General features: G+C 43.0%; 1 protein-coding gene across 2 annotated transcripts in view; it reads left to right on the plus strand.

Moving 5' to 3' along the window:
* Nucleotides 1–12,753: 12,753 nt before the first annotated feature.
* Nucleotides 12,754–20,267, plus strand: part of SP7 (Sp7 transcription factor) — a 50,249-nt gene continuing 42,735 nt past the window's right edge. Inside the window, exon 1 of one of the 2 annotated variants that reach the window (XM_029595218.1) lies at nucleotides 12,754–12,870. In XM_029595218.1, the coding sequence (XP_029451078.1) occupies nucleotides 12,850–12,870 (21 nt within the window). In that variant the 5' untranslated portion in view covers nucleotides 12,754–12,849. Of the gene's footprint in view, nucleotides 12,871–13,005; nucleotides 13,074–20,267 lie in introns of those variants that run through there. The other variant, XM_029595219.1, reaches the window with a different exon arrangement.

The following is a 20,267-nucleotide window of genomic DNA, read 5'->3' on the forward strand; positions in this document are numbered from 1 at the left end:
TAAGCTGTTTCCTGTTTTGTTTAGGGAAAGACTCTTGGCCTTTTACGGCTGAGGTTTGGGTAAAGAAATATGGAAAAGGTGCCTTCAACTAAACTTAAGATGCCCTTTTGGAAATATTTTGAATTTGGAGGAGAAAGTTGTTCCACTCTAACTTTCTCTCTTTTTGGATTTCCTATTTGTCTTCATTTTTCTTTCAAACATGCCTGAGTATCTTTAGGATCCAGGGACTCAGATTGTGCCATCTTAGGGGACTGGTGTCACTCAACCAGAGAGCACAGATATTCTTTTGGAAGTCTCAGGAAGAAAGGATTTGGGTTCATGCCTAGGGAGGCTATGGAGAAGGAGGAAAAAATCTGGGGCACCCATCTGGTTTTAACATGTACATCATCAAAATGTTGAAGAGAGGAGTATGGAGTTACCATGCAGATACAAAAAGGGAAGTAAGGAGAATGACTGAATAGCTGGGCTAAGGTGTGACAAAATGGGGCTTAAGTACATTTAAATTGGGACAATATTATCCTATTCACCAAATTCTGAAAGGAAGCTCCAAAACTACTCCATTAACTGGATAGGATTAGGAATAAAAGAATCAATTAACTCTGTTAACAACATATATCAATTGGAATGGATAAGAAAACTATTAGACATCAGTAACATACTACGTTAACTGGAAGCTTAAAGTCACAAATTTATTGAACTGAAGTTGTAAATGGATTGAAGACAATAAGAATTTAATCTTTTCATCAACATTCCATCATTAATCAGTATAAGTTGGAAACCACCATTTGCTTCCAGCATAATTATTACTGCTCTTTACAACAAAGTGATTATGAGTGCTGTATACAAGAGACTAATACTGGATTGAATATTGAACAATCCCTAGGGCCTAGAAAGTAATCTCCCTCCCCCTCTACAGGGAATCTTGGGCATCATATTTGGCTTAACATCATGAGAAGACTTTAATAACTTAAATCCTTATTTGAGATGGTCTTTAGGGTTCCTGTGAGGGGACGCTGGCCCAGGGTTACAATTTATTAAACTTTTTTATACTATTAGCATTGACCTAATTTTTGGGCAACAAATTCATAGTTTAATTGTTCATTGACTGAAAAAATATTTTCTTAATTTGTTTTAAATCTGCTACGAGTTAGTTTTGTGGAATGTTCACTAGTCCTTGTTATTATCTGGTATGTTTGTAGACCATGGATCGGGGTGAGAGCTGACTCCACCCACAGGGAGGAACACTGTGGGGACTCACCACGATAGGCGTGGCCTCAGCTGAGACGGACACAACAGCAAAGAGATTTTATTGTACTGGAATGTAGAAAAACCCACCAAGTGGGAAGAGAGAGACACAGTCCAGAGGAATGGTAGCTCGATGATATCCCCAGTAGTGGTCCGTAGAGCAGGGTACGCCAGGGAATCCCTCCTTCGATGGAACTTTCAGTATTTATCCGATAGTGGCCCGTAGCTTGGGGTATGCTGAGAATCACAGGAGAATAATGAGTAGAGCAGGAGGTCAGCAGAGCTAAAGAGTTGATGGTACTCACTCTGAAGTGTGCAAGGAAGGTTGCTGAGGCGAACACGGTAGGGGCCCGAGGCACACCGGAGGTTCCGTCAGCTGAAGGTAGCGAAGTCACAAGCTGAACCAGACAAAGCCCAGACAAAGCCCAGAGTGGATGAAGGGAGTCTCCAGGCAGGAAGGCCCTCTGAGGAGCGGATAGCCAGAATGTGACAAGGCCCCCGAGGAGCGGGTACCTAAAGCGTTCGAGTCTTTGGGTCAGGAACGAGTTCAGTGTAGCGAAGTAAAGAGTCTCCGAAGGAGTGGAATTCAGTAGGAAGGAAGTCCTTGCTAACTCATAGGTAGCTCAGACTGGCTGGCTCAAATACATGCAGGCAGATGACATCATGTGGAGGGGACGCCCCCAAGGTTCCCGCCATGATGTGTATAAGATGGGGCCTGGCGCGCACGCGCGGGCCCTAGGTAATCCCTGATTCAAGATGGCAGACGGGATTGCTCACATCATCCCAGGAACGCTGAGGAGAGCAGCATGCAGAGGCAGAGGTCACCAATTGTCCGAGAATTACTGGTGCAGGAAAAATGGAGGTGAGCAATAGAGGTCGCAGCTGTCTGCGACCGACGGGCGCAACAGTCCTAGTGTAAGCGATGGTGTCTAATTGAGATGGTTAATTCCAGCTCTCCCACATGGTGATTGCTGATGTTCTGATCATTGTTTTTTGTTCTGTACATACTCCAGTTTTTGAAGGGTCTCTTGGAATATGCAACCCTAGTAGATCCAGCTCCTTGCGGAGTATTTGTAAGCTCCAGGAAGGATGATGCCAATAACCTTTGGATCTTTTCTCATTTTAGTAGCTTGCAATGAAGCATTCTTTAGTGAATACCAATACCAAATCAGTGCTGGGGACCTCAGCTATTGAGAACTGAATGCCTGAATCCGATGGTGAATAGCACCAGAATTAATGGTATCATCTTGTGCTGCACTGACTGTTCAGGATTTGAATGACTTGAAGTGAAACAACCACCCCTGGCTGGTGAGATGCTGCTGTTGTGTGTTCGTGTGAAAAATAAGACAAGCTGGTTGGACTCAAAGAAGTGTCCTATGTTGTTTGTAGTGCATGGGCATGTGAAGTACAGTGGAACCATTGAGAGGGAGAAAACACCCGAGGGGTTAGTCTCTCAGAGATACTGCAAGCTCTGTGGAAGATAGGGTACTGCAGGTTCCATTAGTATCATTTGATAGCGTAAATAACTATTTCATAGTAACTTGTTTCACGCTGCTCATAATTTTGTAAACTTCTATCATATCCTGTCTCAGATGTCTCTTTGCCAAATGATATCTACTCCTCTACAATAGTTACTTTCCTCTCTCTGTTCTTTCTCCATCCCCTTCTTCTGTAAATACTTTCTGCTTTTTCCATGTCTATCCACACCTTCCTCCCCCCTTACCTCTTATGCCAACCCTGCACTTCGTTGTTTCACTAGCATCGCTACTGTAAGTCTTATCCCTTTCTACTGCTTTAGTTGTTTTTTTCCTTTCTTTTTACTTAGGGTTTAATTTCTTTAAAAACATGTTGGTCTTCGGAGGGTATATAGCAACTTTCATAAATTTGGCTTTTAAAAAGACATTTAGAGCACGCAGAAGGAGCCACCAGAGCATTAACACCCTCTACTCTTCTGCTGATAAAGCTACTCACAAACATCCATTCACCCAAATACATATGCACCTTGTATTCACCTCCAGAAGCTCACAAGAAGAAAATATTTATTGCTGCCCCAGACTGGAGTACCACCACAATTGCACTGGCCCTATACATCCTATAGGAGCAATTTAGACATATTTAAAACATGTTTACAATTGGGGTAAAATAGAAAAGACAAATGTAATTATAATTTTCCATTCCTCAAATTTTAACAGCTTTCCCTTATTTTTAAATACTGGTTAACATTTTCCTTGCAATAGCTATTTATAAAGAGCCAATGCTGCTTTTTCTGACAGGGACAATAGCATGTTAAAAAATAATTTTGGCCTACCCTACCACCAAAGTTGGCCTTTATAACATGCATACAATCTGTTTTATCTTGTTCTGAGCCTGAGGCTCATCTAGACTTCACATTTTCGTTACTAGTGCAATGCCATAGGCCCAGCTGATCTCTGGTTTTCCCTTCACTGCTTCACAACTAGGGATCCTCTACGCTTACACAATGCTTCCTTGAATTCCATTACTGGTTTTCTCTCCACCACCTCTGCTGGGAGGCCATTCCATGCATTCAACAACTTTTCCGTGAAGAACTATTTCTTGATGTTGCACCTAACTTCTTGGAGCCTCATACCATGACCTCTTTTTCTAAATAAGGCCTGCTTGTGCATTATTTAAATCTTTGAGGTATTTGAATGTCTTTATCATATTCCCGCTTATCTAGTGTTTACATATTTAGGTGCAAGTAATCCATGAGGAAGGGGAGAAGAAGTGAGACAGAAAGCAAATGATAACAGCGAAGAGACAAAGAGGAGAAAGATTGATAGAGAAAAGAGAAAACAAGAGGAAACATAAGGGGCAAAAAAGAGAAAAAGATAGGGAAAGTCAGGATCAAAACCCTAGAATTGGATGGAATCACATTTTTGTACGATGTTTATTTTACTAACTTGTAATAGCTTTGGCAATGTTTGTATTCCAGCCACATCAAAAAAAGGAAGATTGAAATGAAAAATAGACAGTCTTGGAATAGGGGAGAGACAGAGAGACTAATGAAGAAGACAGGACTCCTTACTCAATTTAACTTGAAGTAGAAATTGAAAACACCAGTATAATATTTGTTTGAAAAAGATAGCAAAAGGAGAACTATGGAGAGAGAGAGAGAGAAAAAAAAAAGAAAGAGAGCAGAATGAAATTAAAGGATGATGTACAGCTTCAGATATGTCATGATAATTTGTGCATGTGTGGCTAGAGAAGCACGTGAGAGTGGTTAAAACATACAAGAAGAAACAAATATAGTAGCAAGAATAATAAAATAAAATAAAAATAATTCAAAGCCAGATACAAAGCACCAAAACTGTCATGTTGACTTTGAAAAGGGACTATTTACCTAACCTTCCTCTTTAGTTGGGGGCCACAGGATTTTTTCCATGGGTTGACAGTGGGTGGAACCCCATCCTGCCCTGAGAGAAACGTGTCTAACAGATACAAAATAGAAAAGGGGGGGGGGGGCGGCGCTTTATTTTAGGAACTAATTTCAGAAACTGAAATGTACATTTTTAATAACGGCATTTTTTTTAAAAGATAGGGAAAACCAAAGTCAACAATGGCTACGCTTCTACAGTTTTTCATGCTTCAGTGGAGAGGAAAATATACTTGTGCAAAGGAAGAGAAAGAGAGAGAGAGAGCAAGAAAGAATGGAAAGGAGGGAGAGTGAGATGTAAGAGAGATGGAGAAAAGGCAAGGACAGCAGGAGAGAGAGAGAACAAGAGGGTGATGAACAAGAGAAAGGTGAGAAATGAAAGAAAAAGAACAAGAGGAAAGGAGAAGAGAGGGAGAGAGCTATGGGAAGGGGCGGGCAAAGGGTTTGGTCGAGAAATGGGTTTCTCCCCTCCCCGTCCAGATCTTTACATAGCCAACAAACATAAATCAGGTAAGTGTAAGAACTGCCTCTCACAAACCCTTCCAAACTCTTTATTTAATCTGATTAGAATAACAGGTTTAGCATTTCAATAAATAAAATATCCCTGCTCAAAATCATGCAGCCTTTTGGGCACTTCCTTGCCTGGTCATGTTATCTCTTTCTTCCACTCTGTGTACCCTATCAGTGATTTCATACCTTATTTGCCATTACTAATTATGGGTTTGCTGAAGGACATTAAAAAAAGAGGAAGGTTAAAAATGTTCCCTCCCCCCCTCCCAAAAAAAAAAAACCAAAACAGTAGCAAAAAACTAAAAGGAAGAGAAAGAGGGTAGAGGAATAAAGAAAGCAAAAGACAGTACAGGAAGGAAAGAAGCAAGAAGGTACTAAAAACTGAGAAAGAATCATAAGCATAAACAGAAAAACATACTAAAATGTAATAGAATAGAAAATAGAGAAAGGAACAAAGGAAAAGGTAAACTGGAGGAAAAGATCAACAAATCCCCAAAACATGGAATAAAAAAAGAAAGAAAATATAACAGTAAGCAAGAAAGGTAAAAGGAAAATAAAGGTAGAGAATTAAGCACAAAGGGAAAGAAGAAGAGGAAATTCAGAGAATGGAAGATAGCAAAGAAAGGAGAAACTGGGAAAAAGGCAAAAGAAAAACATAAAAATGAAAATGAGTAGGGAAAGAAAGAAAAGATAAAAGAAAACAGCAGCCCCCCCCCAAAAAAAACCGATTAAATGAAATGAAGACTAAAACAAAACAGAATGAAAAATGGAGAAAGAAAAAGCGAAAGAAAAGAGAGAAGAAAGATAGAAAATGTAAGAAAAGAAAGACAAAGGAAAAAGGGAAAAACACAACAAATAGGAAACAGGAAAGGAAGGATAAAAAGAAATAGTTCAGGTATTAAAAGGGTAGAACGAGAGAGCACAAGGGAAAAACTAAAAAGGAAAAGGAAAGAAGAGGAGAAATCATGAAAAAATAACAGGACACAAAAAAAAAAGCAAAGAGATATAAGAAAAAAAATGAAAAAAAAGACATAAAAAAAAAAGATCCATGAAACTGTTGAAAAACAAAATGAAAAATGAAAGTGAGGATAAAGAAGAAGAAGAAAAATTAAAAGAAAAAAATATTAACATAGTAAATATCCATCAAGCTGTTTACGGTTTTAATTGACACTCCATGTAGGTTAACGGCACCCCCTGCCCCCTGCAGAAATGTTCCCCAAACTTGTGTTATTTCTGTTCTGTTATCTCTCCAGCCAGGATAAACCTGCTGCTTTTATCCCACCCCCTTTTGAATTCCTCTACCATTCTTATTCTCAGCACATCTTCAGGGAGGGCAATTCAGGCATTCCCCATCCTTTCTGTGGAAAAGTATTTCCTCACATGTCATGATCCCTAGTCCTACAGCTTCATTGGAAGAGGTTTGATTCCTGTGCATTATTTAATACCTTTCGGGTATTTAAAAGTATTGCATTAACAGACATTGTTATTTTCAGTATTAAATTATTACTAGTAGGCTTTTCCTTTTGTTATTTAGTTCTTTTGTGATCTCTTCCCATATGTGTTTTGTATTTCAGCTCTCTCACTATGGTTTTGCTGTGTTCTTTTTTTTTTCTTTAAATTGTATATAATGGGATTCTCTGCTATTTCTGTAAACAAGATTCTTGGATGTAAATTTAAAATTTCAATTAAAAAAAATTATTACTAGTATAAGTGCCCATCAAAAAAAATTAGCAAAATTGCATAAACTCACTGTCTTGACATCTTCCCGCCCCCTGGGACTGCACCGTCTCTCAGGGTTTCTTCTTTTTCCAGTGGCGAAAAGTATGTGTGCTGATGCAGAGCACAGGTACTTTTTTTTAGTGAATAAAAGTACTCAGCATGCAGACTTTTAGGCAGCTATCGGAAAATTTGAGTGGCTAGATATAGGGCATCTGTATGTGCGGCTGCACTTCTGCTGGAAAATGATAGCCAATTAATGCTGAATATTATACTAAACCAATTAAATTGGAGAAATGTGCGCAGGGTAAGCTTCTAGTTGGCTTCTTTTATGCCTGGCCAAATTTGCATGGTCTGCGGTTATACCAGCACAAATTTAACCAGTGACAAAGAGAGAGGCAGATTTCTAACCAGTTAGAGTTATCCAGCTATCCAAATAAATCCTCGGAATATTGACCCTGATAGAATTTGTGAGAAATTCTGCAGAACAGACAACTGGTTTATGTGGCTCTTTCTATCAAATACAGGATAAACCAGAGCTAACTGGATTGAGATTTCTAGTGGAAAAATATTGCTCCAGAGGGAAGGGAATAGTGACCAAATGAGGCTTCTATTTGATGTCTTTAAGATCACCATTGCACTGCTTTCAAACTTGTGTTTACTGGGAACCTTTTGAGCAAAGAATTGTGGGGATTTGTAAAACTCATTAGCAACATCAGAGGGTCCTAATTTACATCAGTGTTTACAAAACATTCGCTTATGCAAGGTTACAAGGGTCACGTAAAACGCTTCATTATAAGATCCATAGATTCCCCAGTGTCTTGGAGGAAGCCTTGGAACGTGATTCTTCATCCGTTCTGCTCTTCATATCCTTATGTGTTACGTTGCTTGTGGATCAGAGTCGAAGTTTGATTTCATTGCTTCAGTAAGTGCAGTATAATATCTGTACAATAGCGTCATCGGATCCTGAGTGGCGTAGTTATTGTTTCCACGATCTCCGTCTCTCTGGCTTTGGACTCCTTGCTTTATCGTTGGACTGGTTGGGGATTTCCAGTTCTTAAGCCAGTGCAATCCCGGCGGCCTGCAGTAAGTGTGGTATTGGTTTGGAATGGGAGTCTTATCTCGTGTTTCTTTCTATATCCTAACAAGAATAGCTTGGGGTCTATCCTCAACTTATGGTTCAAGTTTGTGATGTTACTTAGTCAACATCCAGAATTGTTTGCCGGCCATTCCCACCATGTGTGGAAGACGAATCTGACCCTGCAGTTTTTCCAACATGCTGCCCGATTGGTTTTCTTTTAGGTGGTGCATTTTTACCAGTTAGATGGATTCTAATGATTCTAGACGGGGATTCTTTACAATTGGTCAGAAACGAACATTTCTGATTTTGATTATGACCCTGCAGGTATACTGGCTCCAGGCATAATACATGTGGGGGTTGTGGGAAGGGGCAGGGGGACAGTATTGCTTAACTCTTCAGCTAAGGCTTTTTAACATTTGGACAATAGTCCTTTCTCTCTGGTGTGTTTGTATAATCTTTCAATAGGGTGGGATCGCCTCTTTATTTTGTTTCATAGCCAAGGTCGGAATTTTTGATTAGAAAATATTAGAGTTGAAAGAGTTGCTAGAAAGATATTTTTATGCTTGGTGGGGCAGTGTGGGTGAGGGAAGCTTGCACTGCTGTTGTCTGTGCTGTACCTGTTCTGTGATGGGGCAGTGTATGTGTGTGTTTGAAGGAAGTTTGCACTGCCGCTGTCTGTGCTGTACCTGTTCTGTGGTGGGGCAGTGTGTATGTGAGGGAAGCTTGCACTGCTGCTGCCTTTGCGATACCTGTTCTGTGGTGGGGCAGTGTGTGCGTGTGTGTGTGTGTGTGTGTGTGAGAGAGAGAAGCTTGCACTGCTGCTGCCTTTGCTGTACCTGTTCTGTGGTGGGCCAGTGTGTGTGTGTGAGAGAGAGAAGCTTGCACTGCTGCTACCTGTGCTGTACCTGTTCTGTGGTGTGGCAGTGTGTATGTGAGGGAAGCTTGCACTGTTGCTGCCTGTGCTGTACCTGTTCTGTGGTGGGGCAGTGTGTATGTGAGGGAAGCTTGCACTGTTGCTGCCTTTGCTATACCTGTTCTGTGATGGGGCAGTGTGTGTGTGTATGAAGGAAGTTTGCACTGCCGCTGTCTGTGCTGTACCTGTTCTGTGGTGGGGCAGTGTGTATGTGAGTATGTATGTGTGAGAGAGAGAAGCTTGCACTGCTGCTGTCTTTGCTATACCTGTTCTGTGGTGGGGCAGTGTGTGTGTGTGTGTGTGTGTGTGTGAGAGAGAGAGAGAAGCTTGCACTGCTGCTGCCTTTTCTGTACCTGTTCTGTGGTGGGGCAGTGTGTGTGTGTGTGTGTGTGTGTGTGTGTGTGAGAGAGAGAGAGAAGCTTGCACTGCTGCAGCCTGTGCTGTACCTGTTCTGTGGTGGGGCAGTGTGTGTGTGTGTGAGGGAAGCTTGCCCTGCTGCTGCCTGTGCTGTACCTGTTCTGTGGTGGGGCAGTGTGTGTGTGTGTGTGTGTGAGGGAAGCTTGCCCTGCTGCTGCCTGTGCTGTACCTGTTCTGTGGTGGGGCAGTGTGTATGTGAGGGAAGCTTGCACTGTTGCTGCCTTTGCTATACCTGTTCTGTGATGGGGCAGTGTGTGTGTGTATGAAGGAAGTTTGCACTGCCGCTGTCTGTGCTGTACCTGTTCTGTGGTGGGGCAGTGTGTATGTGAGTATGTATGTGTGAGAGAGAGAAGCTTGCACTGCTGCTGTCTTTGCTATACCTGTTCTGTGGTGGGGCAGTGTGTGTGTGTGTGTGAGAGAGAGAGAGAGAGAAGCTTGCACTGCTGCTGCCTTTTCTGTACCTGTTCTGTGGTGGGGCAGTGTGTGTGTGTGTGTGTGTGAGAGAGAGAGAGAAGCTTGCACTGCTGCAGCCTGTGCTGTACCTGTTCTGTGGTGGGGCAGTGTGTGTGTGTGTGTGAGGGAAGCTTGCACTGCTGCAGCCTGTGCTGTATCTGTACTGTGGTGGGGCAGTGTGTGTGTGTGTGTATGAGAGAGAGAGAGGCTTGCACTGCTGCTGCCTGTGCTGTACCTATTCTGTGGGTAAGGGGTGATATTTAGGTCCTTTTACTTTGGATCCTGCACTTTGCACCAGCACTATAATACATAAGAAGGAAAGAAAGGATAACCTGAATATTTCAGAAGTTGATTTGGAGATGCATGGGGGTAACTGAGAGAAATTGCTTGTACTTCATCCTCTTATGCGCACATTCATTTGCAAAATGCCTTTCTTGTCAAGCTAGAAAATTAATTTAAGGCTGAGGGCACACGCCTTCGAGTCTTTGATATCAGTTTGTTAATCAGACAGTGGGGGATTTTTTTTTCTCTAACTTCAGATGCAGCAAAACTAAGTGCTTCCAAATGTGGGATGAACGCATCCGGATAGGAATTATGCTGCTCTACCTTTCATTAGTGGCTTTCTTTCCCTCTCTAAGGAGCACAAAAATCTTTGAAAGTCAGTGAAAAAAAAAAAAGGCTTCAGTTCTATTCTTTCTAATAATCCGGGTCATATGCAAGAAAAAAAATAAATACCTTGCAACATATTTTCAACTTTCAAAAGCATCTCTTTGAACTCCAGGCTGAGGTTTTTCTGTTTTGGGGCAATCTTCCCCGGGTCCCCTTCTCCGAGTCCCCCGTTAATGCCGAGGTTTTCCTGATCTAACGCACGGCCCTTTCCCCGTGTCACCGACAGCCGGAATGAATTGAATTCTCCGCTCCCTGCAAAGGGACCCGGAACAAGCCGACAATTCAGAAATCAAACTGGGGCCAGGGGAAGCTCGACCCACGTTGAGTCTGAAGGGATGATCAGAATTTTCGTAGATTTGCCTGGGGAAATTTGGGGAGGGGGGAGGAGAGGAAACCTGAGGGGATGGGAGATGGGCTGGGGGGGAGTGGGAATGAATCCTTTTGAATTTCCATTCAGATTTGCTGATTTGAGAAGTCAGTATTAGTTCTTTTTTTTTCAGGGAGGGGGGTAGAGGAAAAGGTTCACTAGACTAATGCAAACCACCATAAACTTGAAAGTGGTTCATAAAACTTTATTTTTTTCTTTACCAATTCACACATCCCTGAAGAGAAACCCCAGTGACTGTGAACGAAATCCCTCTTGTGCTGACTAGTTGGGAATTTTGGAATGTAAATGCTTCTTTAACTGAATGTTTTTTTTCCTCTGCTTTACATCTAAGTTGCCAAATTCTAGTGGCTGTCCTGATCCTGGATAAAAGGGGAGTTTTTGCACATTTGTGGTGCCTCTTATTGGCCTTAAGAGGATGTTGTCCAATTCTAATACCAAGCCGAGAGCGTAACTGGCAATTCCATCCTGACAGAGGGAGAGAGAGAGAAATGTGATGTAAATGCCCGTGTGGGAGCTGCGGTTACCTTACCTTCCTGCTGCCACTCATGCTCAGGAACGGCACCGCCAGAAACACGTTTTAAACAGTCCAGGCAGCAGCTCCAGCAGAGGGTAATTAGCCACCTTTCTCCCCTCCTTAGAGTTTTAGAAAATAAAAGCAATGAGGTAGATGGGGGAAAAAAAAGTGATATCGTTCATTAGGATAGTGAGGTTTTAAGAATCAAGTATTACTATCCCTTTCTCTTCCCCCTTTTTAACTTGACTTTTTATTTGGACCTCTAGAAGAAATAAGGTTTTGAGTTTTAAAAGGCCCCTCCCTCGACTGGCAGGACCTGTCTGCTTCCGGTTTATCAGGGCCGAACCCATCACCATCCCAGAGGGCAAGGTGAGCACTCCCGGGGGCATCTCCCCGGCAGGAGGAGAGGGAAACGTATAGGTGCAAGGACTCAAGAGCTCATCCTGAAAGGAGCAGGGAAGAGAGCTCAGGAGGACGAGCAGCTGTGGAGCTCTGGGGCCGAGCAGCAGAGAAGTTGGTGGCTTTCGGCAGGGAAGCGGGCAGTGCCCATGGTGCGAGAACAAACAATCTTGCATGGAGAACGGGGCAGGTGGAGGATGAGGACGCGGGGTTTGAGCTCTTTAATTATCCCGATTAACACAGATTGGTGATTATTAAATTCCAACTGCCCTGCCAGGCCAAAAGGACACTACTATAATAAACTGCTTACTTATGATTTACAATGCCAGGATTAAAATAAAGATTATCAAGAAACAATAGGATTATACACACACACACATATATATCTCTATATATCTCTATATATAGAGATATATATGAAATATCCTACTGTTTCTTAAAAAAATATATATACACACAGGATTTTCCTGACCCCAAAAGCTAAACAAAAGTCTCTCTAGAACCCTCTTCTGTTCAGCTTCTTTCATAGGAAAGCATCTCTAAAGGGTTTACAATTATGATTAAACTTAATTATATTTACTAACCTTACAGCCCTCCCTCCCCCAGCTTCATTTTCTCCCTGCCTCCCCCCCCCCCCCCACCTTTCATGTACTTTATTAAGTGCAATGCCAGTTAATTAGATTTCCCAAATGACACGGGACCCAGGCGGCTGCCCTTAAACCCCCTTTTCCAGTGAAGCGAAACCAGCAATTGGGCAAAAAAAAAACCAAAAAAACCCAACCTTTTCTTGAAAGAGGACTAAGCGCCCCCTCCCCCCCCCCCCTTGCCTCTGACAGGGATCTGTAACCTGTTCTCCTCTCTTTACCAACCCCATCTCCCTTCCTTTTTTTTTATGAGCTTTGAGGAAGTGGAGCCTACATTTGAGGACTGGTAAGGGAGCACTCCCCCCCCCACCACTTCAAGTTTTATGTTTGTCTCATTGGATACTGGCGGTTCCTCAAAGACTCCCGGGGGCTGCAATTAGAAGGCGGATCCTTGTGGGGAGAGAGAGAGAGAGAGAAGAAGCCCAGTTCCCTCCTTCTGACTCGAGATCTCTTCCTCCCCCGTCTCAAATGTTACAGCGACCTTCCAGGCTGAGACATTCCCGGGGATGGCCTCCTCCGTGCTAGAGGTAAAAACTGAGAAGGAAAAGATTCAGCTTTCTGCTGCCAAACTTTTTCACTTACTGATTTAGGAGTTGGTTGTCTGTTGCTTTTAGCTGCTTCTCTGGAGTGATTTCATTTTTTTTTTTTTTTTTTTTAAAAGATAAAAAGGGAAAAAAAACAAAAAAAAACCCCTCCCAACAAATCAGGGCATTTCTGAAGTTATAGACAGGTAAGTGGTGCATCGCTGCTCAGCCGGTTGTGCGGGAGGCTGGGAGTGGAGCCTGCTCCAGAGGGCGAGCGGGATGAGGTGGGAAGTGCGCACCCTGAAAGCAGAGGGGAAGCTTAACTCCACTGTAGATTTGGGGGGTGCCTAGGCCTCCACCTCTGGTCGGGGGGGGGGGGGGGAAGGGCAGAATTTGAGTTGCTTATGTGCTGATTCCTTCCTCTTAGCGCAGCTTTTCAGCCTCTGGTCAAGTGCGTAGCTCCTTCGGGGTACCTGCTCTGCCGCAGCTGGACTAACCTGTGGACAGCCCCGCGTCCTCCCATAGGGGCCACCACGATAAAACTGGCCTCCTGCAAGCGCCTCCCACTGCATGCGTACACCAGAAACCAATTAACAGACTCTTGTGAAAAATGAATTCTAGTTATTTCTCTATTTTTATATTTGTTCATTTGATTCCCACCCACTTGCCTGCCAAATGAGAGAAAAAAAAAAAAAGGCAATGGCTGAAGAATAAACATCAAAACAACTAAAACAAAAAAATAATCTTTCTATTTTTTTTAAACAAATTCCTTGGTCTTGCCCCCATCTGTTTTTTTTTTTTTTAAGTTTAGCAGTGTCCTGCTGCTCCCTTGACAAGAGACCAGTTCACACTTAGCTGAATTAGCAAAAAAACATTTTTTGCTAAAATAAGAGTGTGGCTTTAAGAATTGAATGCATTTAGAACTTTTTGTGGTTGGCATAATCTGAGGGAGGAAGCTGTGGGACTCTTGAGGCAGCTGTGTTCGCTGGGTTGAGTTTTGCTTTCGGGCAGGGACCTAGTTTTCTAGACTGAATGGAGATGTGGGCTCTGGAGCTTGCATGCTTATGAGATGCGTGCACCTCCAGGCCTGCATGCTGTTTTGTGGACCTGGTCCTCCCGGTTGTGGGTCTCTGTGCCTGCTGACAGCAGCAGCAGCTGCAGACATGCCCTTCCCACAGTAATACCTGTAGACCTGGGCGTCTCTGGAGCTTTAGGATGGGTGATGCACGTGCCTGTATCTTCTTAGGAGGGATCTTGCCAGCTTTATATTTCACTCCTCAGGGTAGTGTAGAGTAGTCAGATGGGCCCCCGCAGCAAACTGGATTCTTTACAGGTTCTGATTCTGTTTATTGGACCAAGATAAGAAATATCCAAAGATTGGTTGTGTACAGGAGATTTGCAGACCGCAGGGATCCTTCCCTACATCGGAAGGAGGATCTCTCTATGGGGGTCTGCACAGCTTATCTTTGTTTCCATAAATTAATTTAACAAGGGGCCCCTGGGAGTCCTCTTGAGCACATCAGACCGATTTTCCAGAGAGGGGAGCAGTTTCTAGAGGGCTTGAACCCCCAGGAAGGCCATTTACGAGAAACCTTCCAAAGGTTTTCATAGCACGGAGTGATTAAAAAAATAAATAAATAACTAAAAAAAAGAGCTTGAAAGCTGCCAGGAACAGAGCAGCCCCTGCCGCTGCTGCCTTAGCAAATAGTAAGGTTTTGACAGACAACAAAATACCCATTGGAAGCTATTTCAAGATTTTATTTGCGGAAGATTTTATATATAATCTTGAAATATTTTTCTTTCATTCTGTGGTGGTGTGAAGCAGGCCGTGACTTTATTTTTGCCTTTTTCAGAAATCATACTGTTTCTCACCTATAGCACAAGGATTCCAGTGTAATTGCCCAACTTTAATTCATTTTTTGTAGTCACCTCCACCTCAAAGCATTTTGGGACCTCTAATCTTCTTTAAAAAAAAAAATACAGGACTACAAATCCCAAAATTCTGAGTTGGGACAGAAGAACATGGAACATTAGGATAACAAATATTTAACCTCATTTAGCCTATATTAGTATAAAATTATATTTGTTTTTGTAACAAACTGTATCTTAGCATGTATGTAACACCAAAAACTAATATGGAATGCAACCCTTTGTATAAGAATTTGGTGCATTACAGAAAAACATTATTTCTTTGTATTCAAGTAGGCTCACACGGCAGCCACACCAGTTTATCCAAGATGGTGCATTACAATAAGAATATTTACTAGTTAGGTCGGGATGATATCTTTTTAACTTCCTGGGTTTTTCCCGGGCTCACTTGCCATCCTCTCGGTATTCTGCACATGTTTCTGGTATCGAGGAATTTTCTATCATGGATGGTCAAATATAAAGAGTCACTAAGCCGAGAGAAAAGTAGGCGGGGAGGGCAGTGGATCCCTGAGGAAAAGCGGAGCAGTGACTTGCAGACCCCTGAGCTCTGTCTAATGACAAGGTCACTCTTTCACTTATGGAAAGTCCCTGGTCCCCGCCAAGGACCAAAAGCAAAGGCTGAGAGACGTGGGCTGTGCCAAAACCTAGAGCAGTAGCCAACTCTCCAAAGGAGAAAAAAGTACTTGCACTTGGAGTTAATATGTTCGATGTTTTAGGGTTTGGGGTGTGTCAAGACAATATCCGTTCTCCCTCCCCCCCCCCCCCCAAAGTATGGGATAAGTCCTCTGAGGGATCACGCGATCCAGAACAGAACCTCGTATCTCAGAGGGAAGAGCTTCTCATAGGGACGTCTGCGGCAAAAGTTGTACTTCACCCACAGAATTGTCCCTTTAGAAAATTAAGTTGACTGGTAGGCACTTAAAATTACACGCGCGGGGGAGAGGCGACCAGGAGATGGAGTCTGGGCAGGGTTACAACTTCTGCACGTACTTTTTGATTTTAAAAAAGGAGTGAATTTTCAATGGGGTTTCACATGTAAAAAATAGTATCTATGCACATAGGGCCTGATTTTCAAAAGCATATACATGGGTGAAACTGGGTTTAATGCATGTAACTGCACTTTACCCATGTAAGTGGGCTACTGAAAATTGCTACAATATATGCCATTGAATTGTCAATAGGATTTGTTCACGTTAGTGCATTTTATGCGCGTAAATGGCTTTTGAAAATTGCTGATAGTATGTTACATTTACACTTGTAACTCCTTTGAAGATTCACCTTATAAGTAGCATGTACATACGTAGACGCTATTTCTTGAGAATATGCGTGCATTTTCTGTTTCACGCATGCATTTTACTGGGGGACAAAAGGGTGGTCTAGGGGACGTTCTGGGGCAGGGTTCGGAAGTGCACGCAGTAGTTTCTATTTTGTAAGAAAGATGCATGTATATATTTATTGTATTTGCTCATACACTTGTACACTTGCTGATTGACTCGCGCAAGTGAAATCGGACTTGTCTGTTATCTGCAGTTTTTGGCTGGGAGGTCTGGGAGAACCGGTGGGGATTCAGAGTGAAGTGCTAGAAGGTTTCAGGTAAACCGGTGGAGGTATTGGTAAACTGGTGATTCCAGGTATTTGTACATGTGTTTAATTCTGGCTGTTTATTTGCGCAGTATCACAATTATTTTGCACGTAAAATATACATGCACATATTTATAAAGTGGGTAGAGAAAGAATGCACTTTCTTGCAATGCAAATAATACATGCGTTCTGAAACATACGTGCGTACTTTCAGAGCTGAAATACGTATTTTATAAACTATGCAACTCCCGCCACACAGTTTATAAAATATTTCTGCACATCTACTTATGCTCACAAATGCTATATTGATGACATGTTTGAAAGCTGGGTTCCCTGTGAGTAGATTCACTCAGCAAAACTAAGCACACTAGATAGGAACAATTGTGCTCACATAGTTTTGCCAGGATAATTTTGAAAGTGCGAGACTGCTTTTGAAAATTTGTGTGGCTTGCGCACAGATATGCTGGCTAACTTGGGTGCAGTGTTACAGAATTATTCTTGTAAAGTCTGTTTACTTTAATGAGGGCATCTAGCACCATAAAGTGATTTATAATTGAAATGAAATATGTATTTTAGCATCATACTCACCTCGGGCAGTATTTCAGACTAGCTTCTGCTTTTTACAGTGTCCCTCTGGTGCCAAGGCTCTGCGTAGCATGCATCCTTTCAGTGACTGTTAGATCCCATCGCTTCACTTTATTGTCTGAGATACCTCATTTTCCACATCCGGTGCCTTTGGTGTATCTGTTCTGTGGCGATGGTAGCTATAGGGCAATACATCATCCTAGAATTGCTCTGCATTGTAGTATGTTCAACCTTTTATTGTTGTTCTTTTACTGTAACCCACCTTGGGGTACAATTGGAAAGGCAGGATATTACTTAATATATTAAATGAAATTGCCTGTACATTAGAGAAAAATCAGCTGCTTGGCTCTATTTAATCTGTCTGGCTCGCAGGTTACAAATAAACCATACGCTCTAATAAATAAAACATTTTTTTGGTTCATATGTCAATTATATTGGCCATAATATAAACACAGCCTGAGCTTTGCATTCTGTTTTCCCTTTACAGTACCTGAACACAAAAAGTGATTTTGAACCAGTAGGCAGAACCAATGTGAGCTGAGAGTCATAGGGCACACACACTCATTAGCCAAAGGGCTCAGCTTTACACCAGTAGTTGTTATCACTTTAGCTGGAATAGGTCAAACACAGCTGGCAGCCTTCTTGGGCTTTTCAAGTCAGTGAATGGTTTCAATTTTTTTTTTGTTTGTTTAAAAAAAGAGGTTTTACAGCTGAAGTTAGGTGAGCTAATAAGGTCACATTCCACATTAAGTGAGACCAAACCCGCCCTCCAGAAACCAGGAGCCAGGAAAAGGAAGGCAGAGATGAGCTATAAAGGAGCTAATGACAAATACACAGTCAGGGGACCCCCTAGGGTCAGATGCACAAAAGGTTTCTCTTCCATACTCCACCCTCACTGTCCCCCCCCCCCCCTTTTTCAGCTCAAGACTTGGTTTTACCCCATTTACTGAAAAAAACAACAACAAAAAAAACAAATAAGCAGCATGCCCTAGAAAGTCCTCAGTCTGCAACAGTGGCCTGAGTCCTAAAGTGAGTAGTTAAGTAGCAGGCAGGGACTCAGTATCCAGATAACAAGTAACACCCTATCTTATGGTCAAATGTACTGGGGTAATTGTGTCCGGCTTTGAAGGAGAAAAAATTTTTTTTTGATGAACTGAAAATGTGCTAAATGATTTATACGGGTAAAAACTGGGCAGCCATGAGGGGCCTTGGCCTCCTTATCTGCCATCCCTGCTCCTGTAACATTATGGTACAGCTCAGCCCGCTCCACTTCTAAGCTCCGGTGCTGTTATGACACTGTTTGTTTCTTCTCTTGGTCGCTGAAGGACTTCCTGGCCTTCCATTCAGCTAGGTGGGGTTTCCAAACAAGTTTTCTGCTCAGGGGACAGGTAGGTTTGCCCTTTTTCTTTTCAACACTTGTCTTTCCCATTTTGATAAGAGAAGATGTTGCCTAACCTGTATTCGTCTCAGCAGGAAACGAAGCATGTGACCGTGTCATTGATGCACCCATATGGATATGTGGCAGCCAGAGGCTGCTTGATTGCCTTCTGTAATGCAGACAGATAATGCTGTAGTGTAGAGTATACGTTTCCATTTAAATGTACATATGTAGATATGCATATACCTCTACTCCTGTCTCTTATTTTGAGCACACGTTTCATATTGTAAATTAAGAGTAAAACTTTAATTCTCTCTGCTGCATGCATGATGTACAGAATTATTGGTTCCTCAGAGTGGAACTGATTAATGTATTGCAGGTAGAAGCAGAATTGTATGTCTGTTTGTCCTTTTTCCTTGGGGAGTGTATTAGGAGGAATTTGTTAAAGGATTATGAAATTCTTTACAGCAAATATTGTATCTCCCCAGGGCCGGTGGAACTACTAGGCCTGGGCTTAGGGTGCCGATCATTAGAGGACACAGAGCTTGAGGGGCCACTCATAGCGATGCCACTCGCGGCCCCATATGGCTCGCACTCCCCAATGGGGGTGGTGGTGCAATCAGGGGGTGGGGGAGGGGGGGCAGTGCGCCAAGGGGTGGTGCGATGAGGGGGGCAGGCACAAGGCAGAAGGTGCCTAGGGCGCCTAATCCCCTTGTACCAGCCCTGTATCTCCCCCCCCCCCCCCGCCTTCGATTATTTTTCGAAGTGCTGAAACCTGGACCTTAAATCTTAACAACTGCTTTCAACTCTGAAACACTAAACAAGTAGTTTTCAATTATGTCCTCAAGTGCTCCTCACCAGCCCCCTCCCCAAGCCAGGATATACACTAACAGGCCGATCCAGTACAGTGTGCTCCGGTGGAGCGCACTGTTAGCCCGCGTGTTTTCGATGCGCTATTTTTACCCCTTATACAGTAAAGGGTAATAGCGCATCGAAAACGCGTGGCCAACCCCCCCCCCCCGAACCTAATAGCGCCCGTAACATGCAAATGCATGTTGATGGGCCTATTAGTCATTCCCGCGCAATCCAGAAAGTAAAACGTGCAGCCAAGCCACACATTTTACTCTCAGAAATTAACTCCTGCCAAAGGCTGGCGTTAATTTCTGCCGGCACCGGGAAAGTGTACAGAAAAGCAGAAAAAACTGCTTTTCTGTACACCCTCCGACTTAATATCATAGCGATATTAAGTCAGAGGCCCCAAAAGTAAAAAAAATAAAATAAAAATGTAAAATCTGCCCGCGGCACGTGGGTCGGAAGACGGACGCTCAATTTTGCCGGCGTCCATTTTCCAAACCCGTGGCTGTCAGCGGGTTCGAGAACCAACGCCGGAAAAATTGAGCGTCGGCTGTCAAACCCGCTGGTAGCCGCCGCTTCTGTCAAAAAGGAGGTGCTAGGGACGCGCTAGTGTCCCAAGCGCCTCCTTTTACTGCTGGCCCTCATTTACATTTTTTTTTTTACTGAATTGCGCGCCCAGGAGAGTGGCCTGGGCGCGTGTCGGAAGAGCGGGCGCTCGCCGGCTCTCCCGCGGGTTTTTCTGTATCGACCCGTAAATATATATGAGATAGATTTGCATACAATGGAGGCAGTGCATGCAAATCTCTCTCGTGCATATTTATTGTGGACATCCTGAAACCCAGACTTGCGGGAGGATCCTCCAGGACTAGGTTGAAAATCACTGTGTTATGTTTTCAGTTGCAGGGGTACACAAACTTGCCTTGGGGACCCCACAGCCAGTCAGGTTTTCAGGTTATCCTCAATCAATATGCACTTCCTTCATTGTATGCAAATGTGCCTCATGCATATTCATTGTGACTATTCTGAAAACCTGACTGACTAGGTGTGTTCCGAGGACTGGGCTGAGAACCCC

The sequence above is a fragment of the Rhinatrema bivittatum genome, chromosome 3 (assembly GCF_901001135.1).
Source record: "Rhinatrema bivittatum chromosome 3, aRhiBiv1.1, whole genome shotgun sequence".
Taxonomy (NCBI): domain Eukaryota; kingdom Metazoa; phylum Chordata; class Amphibia; order Gymnophiona; family Rhinatrematidae; genus Rhinatrema; species Rhinatrema bivittatum.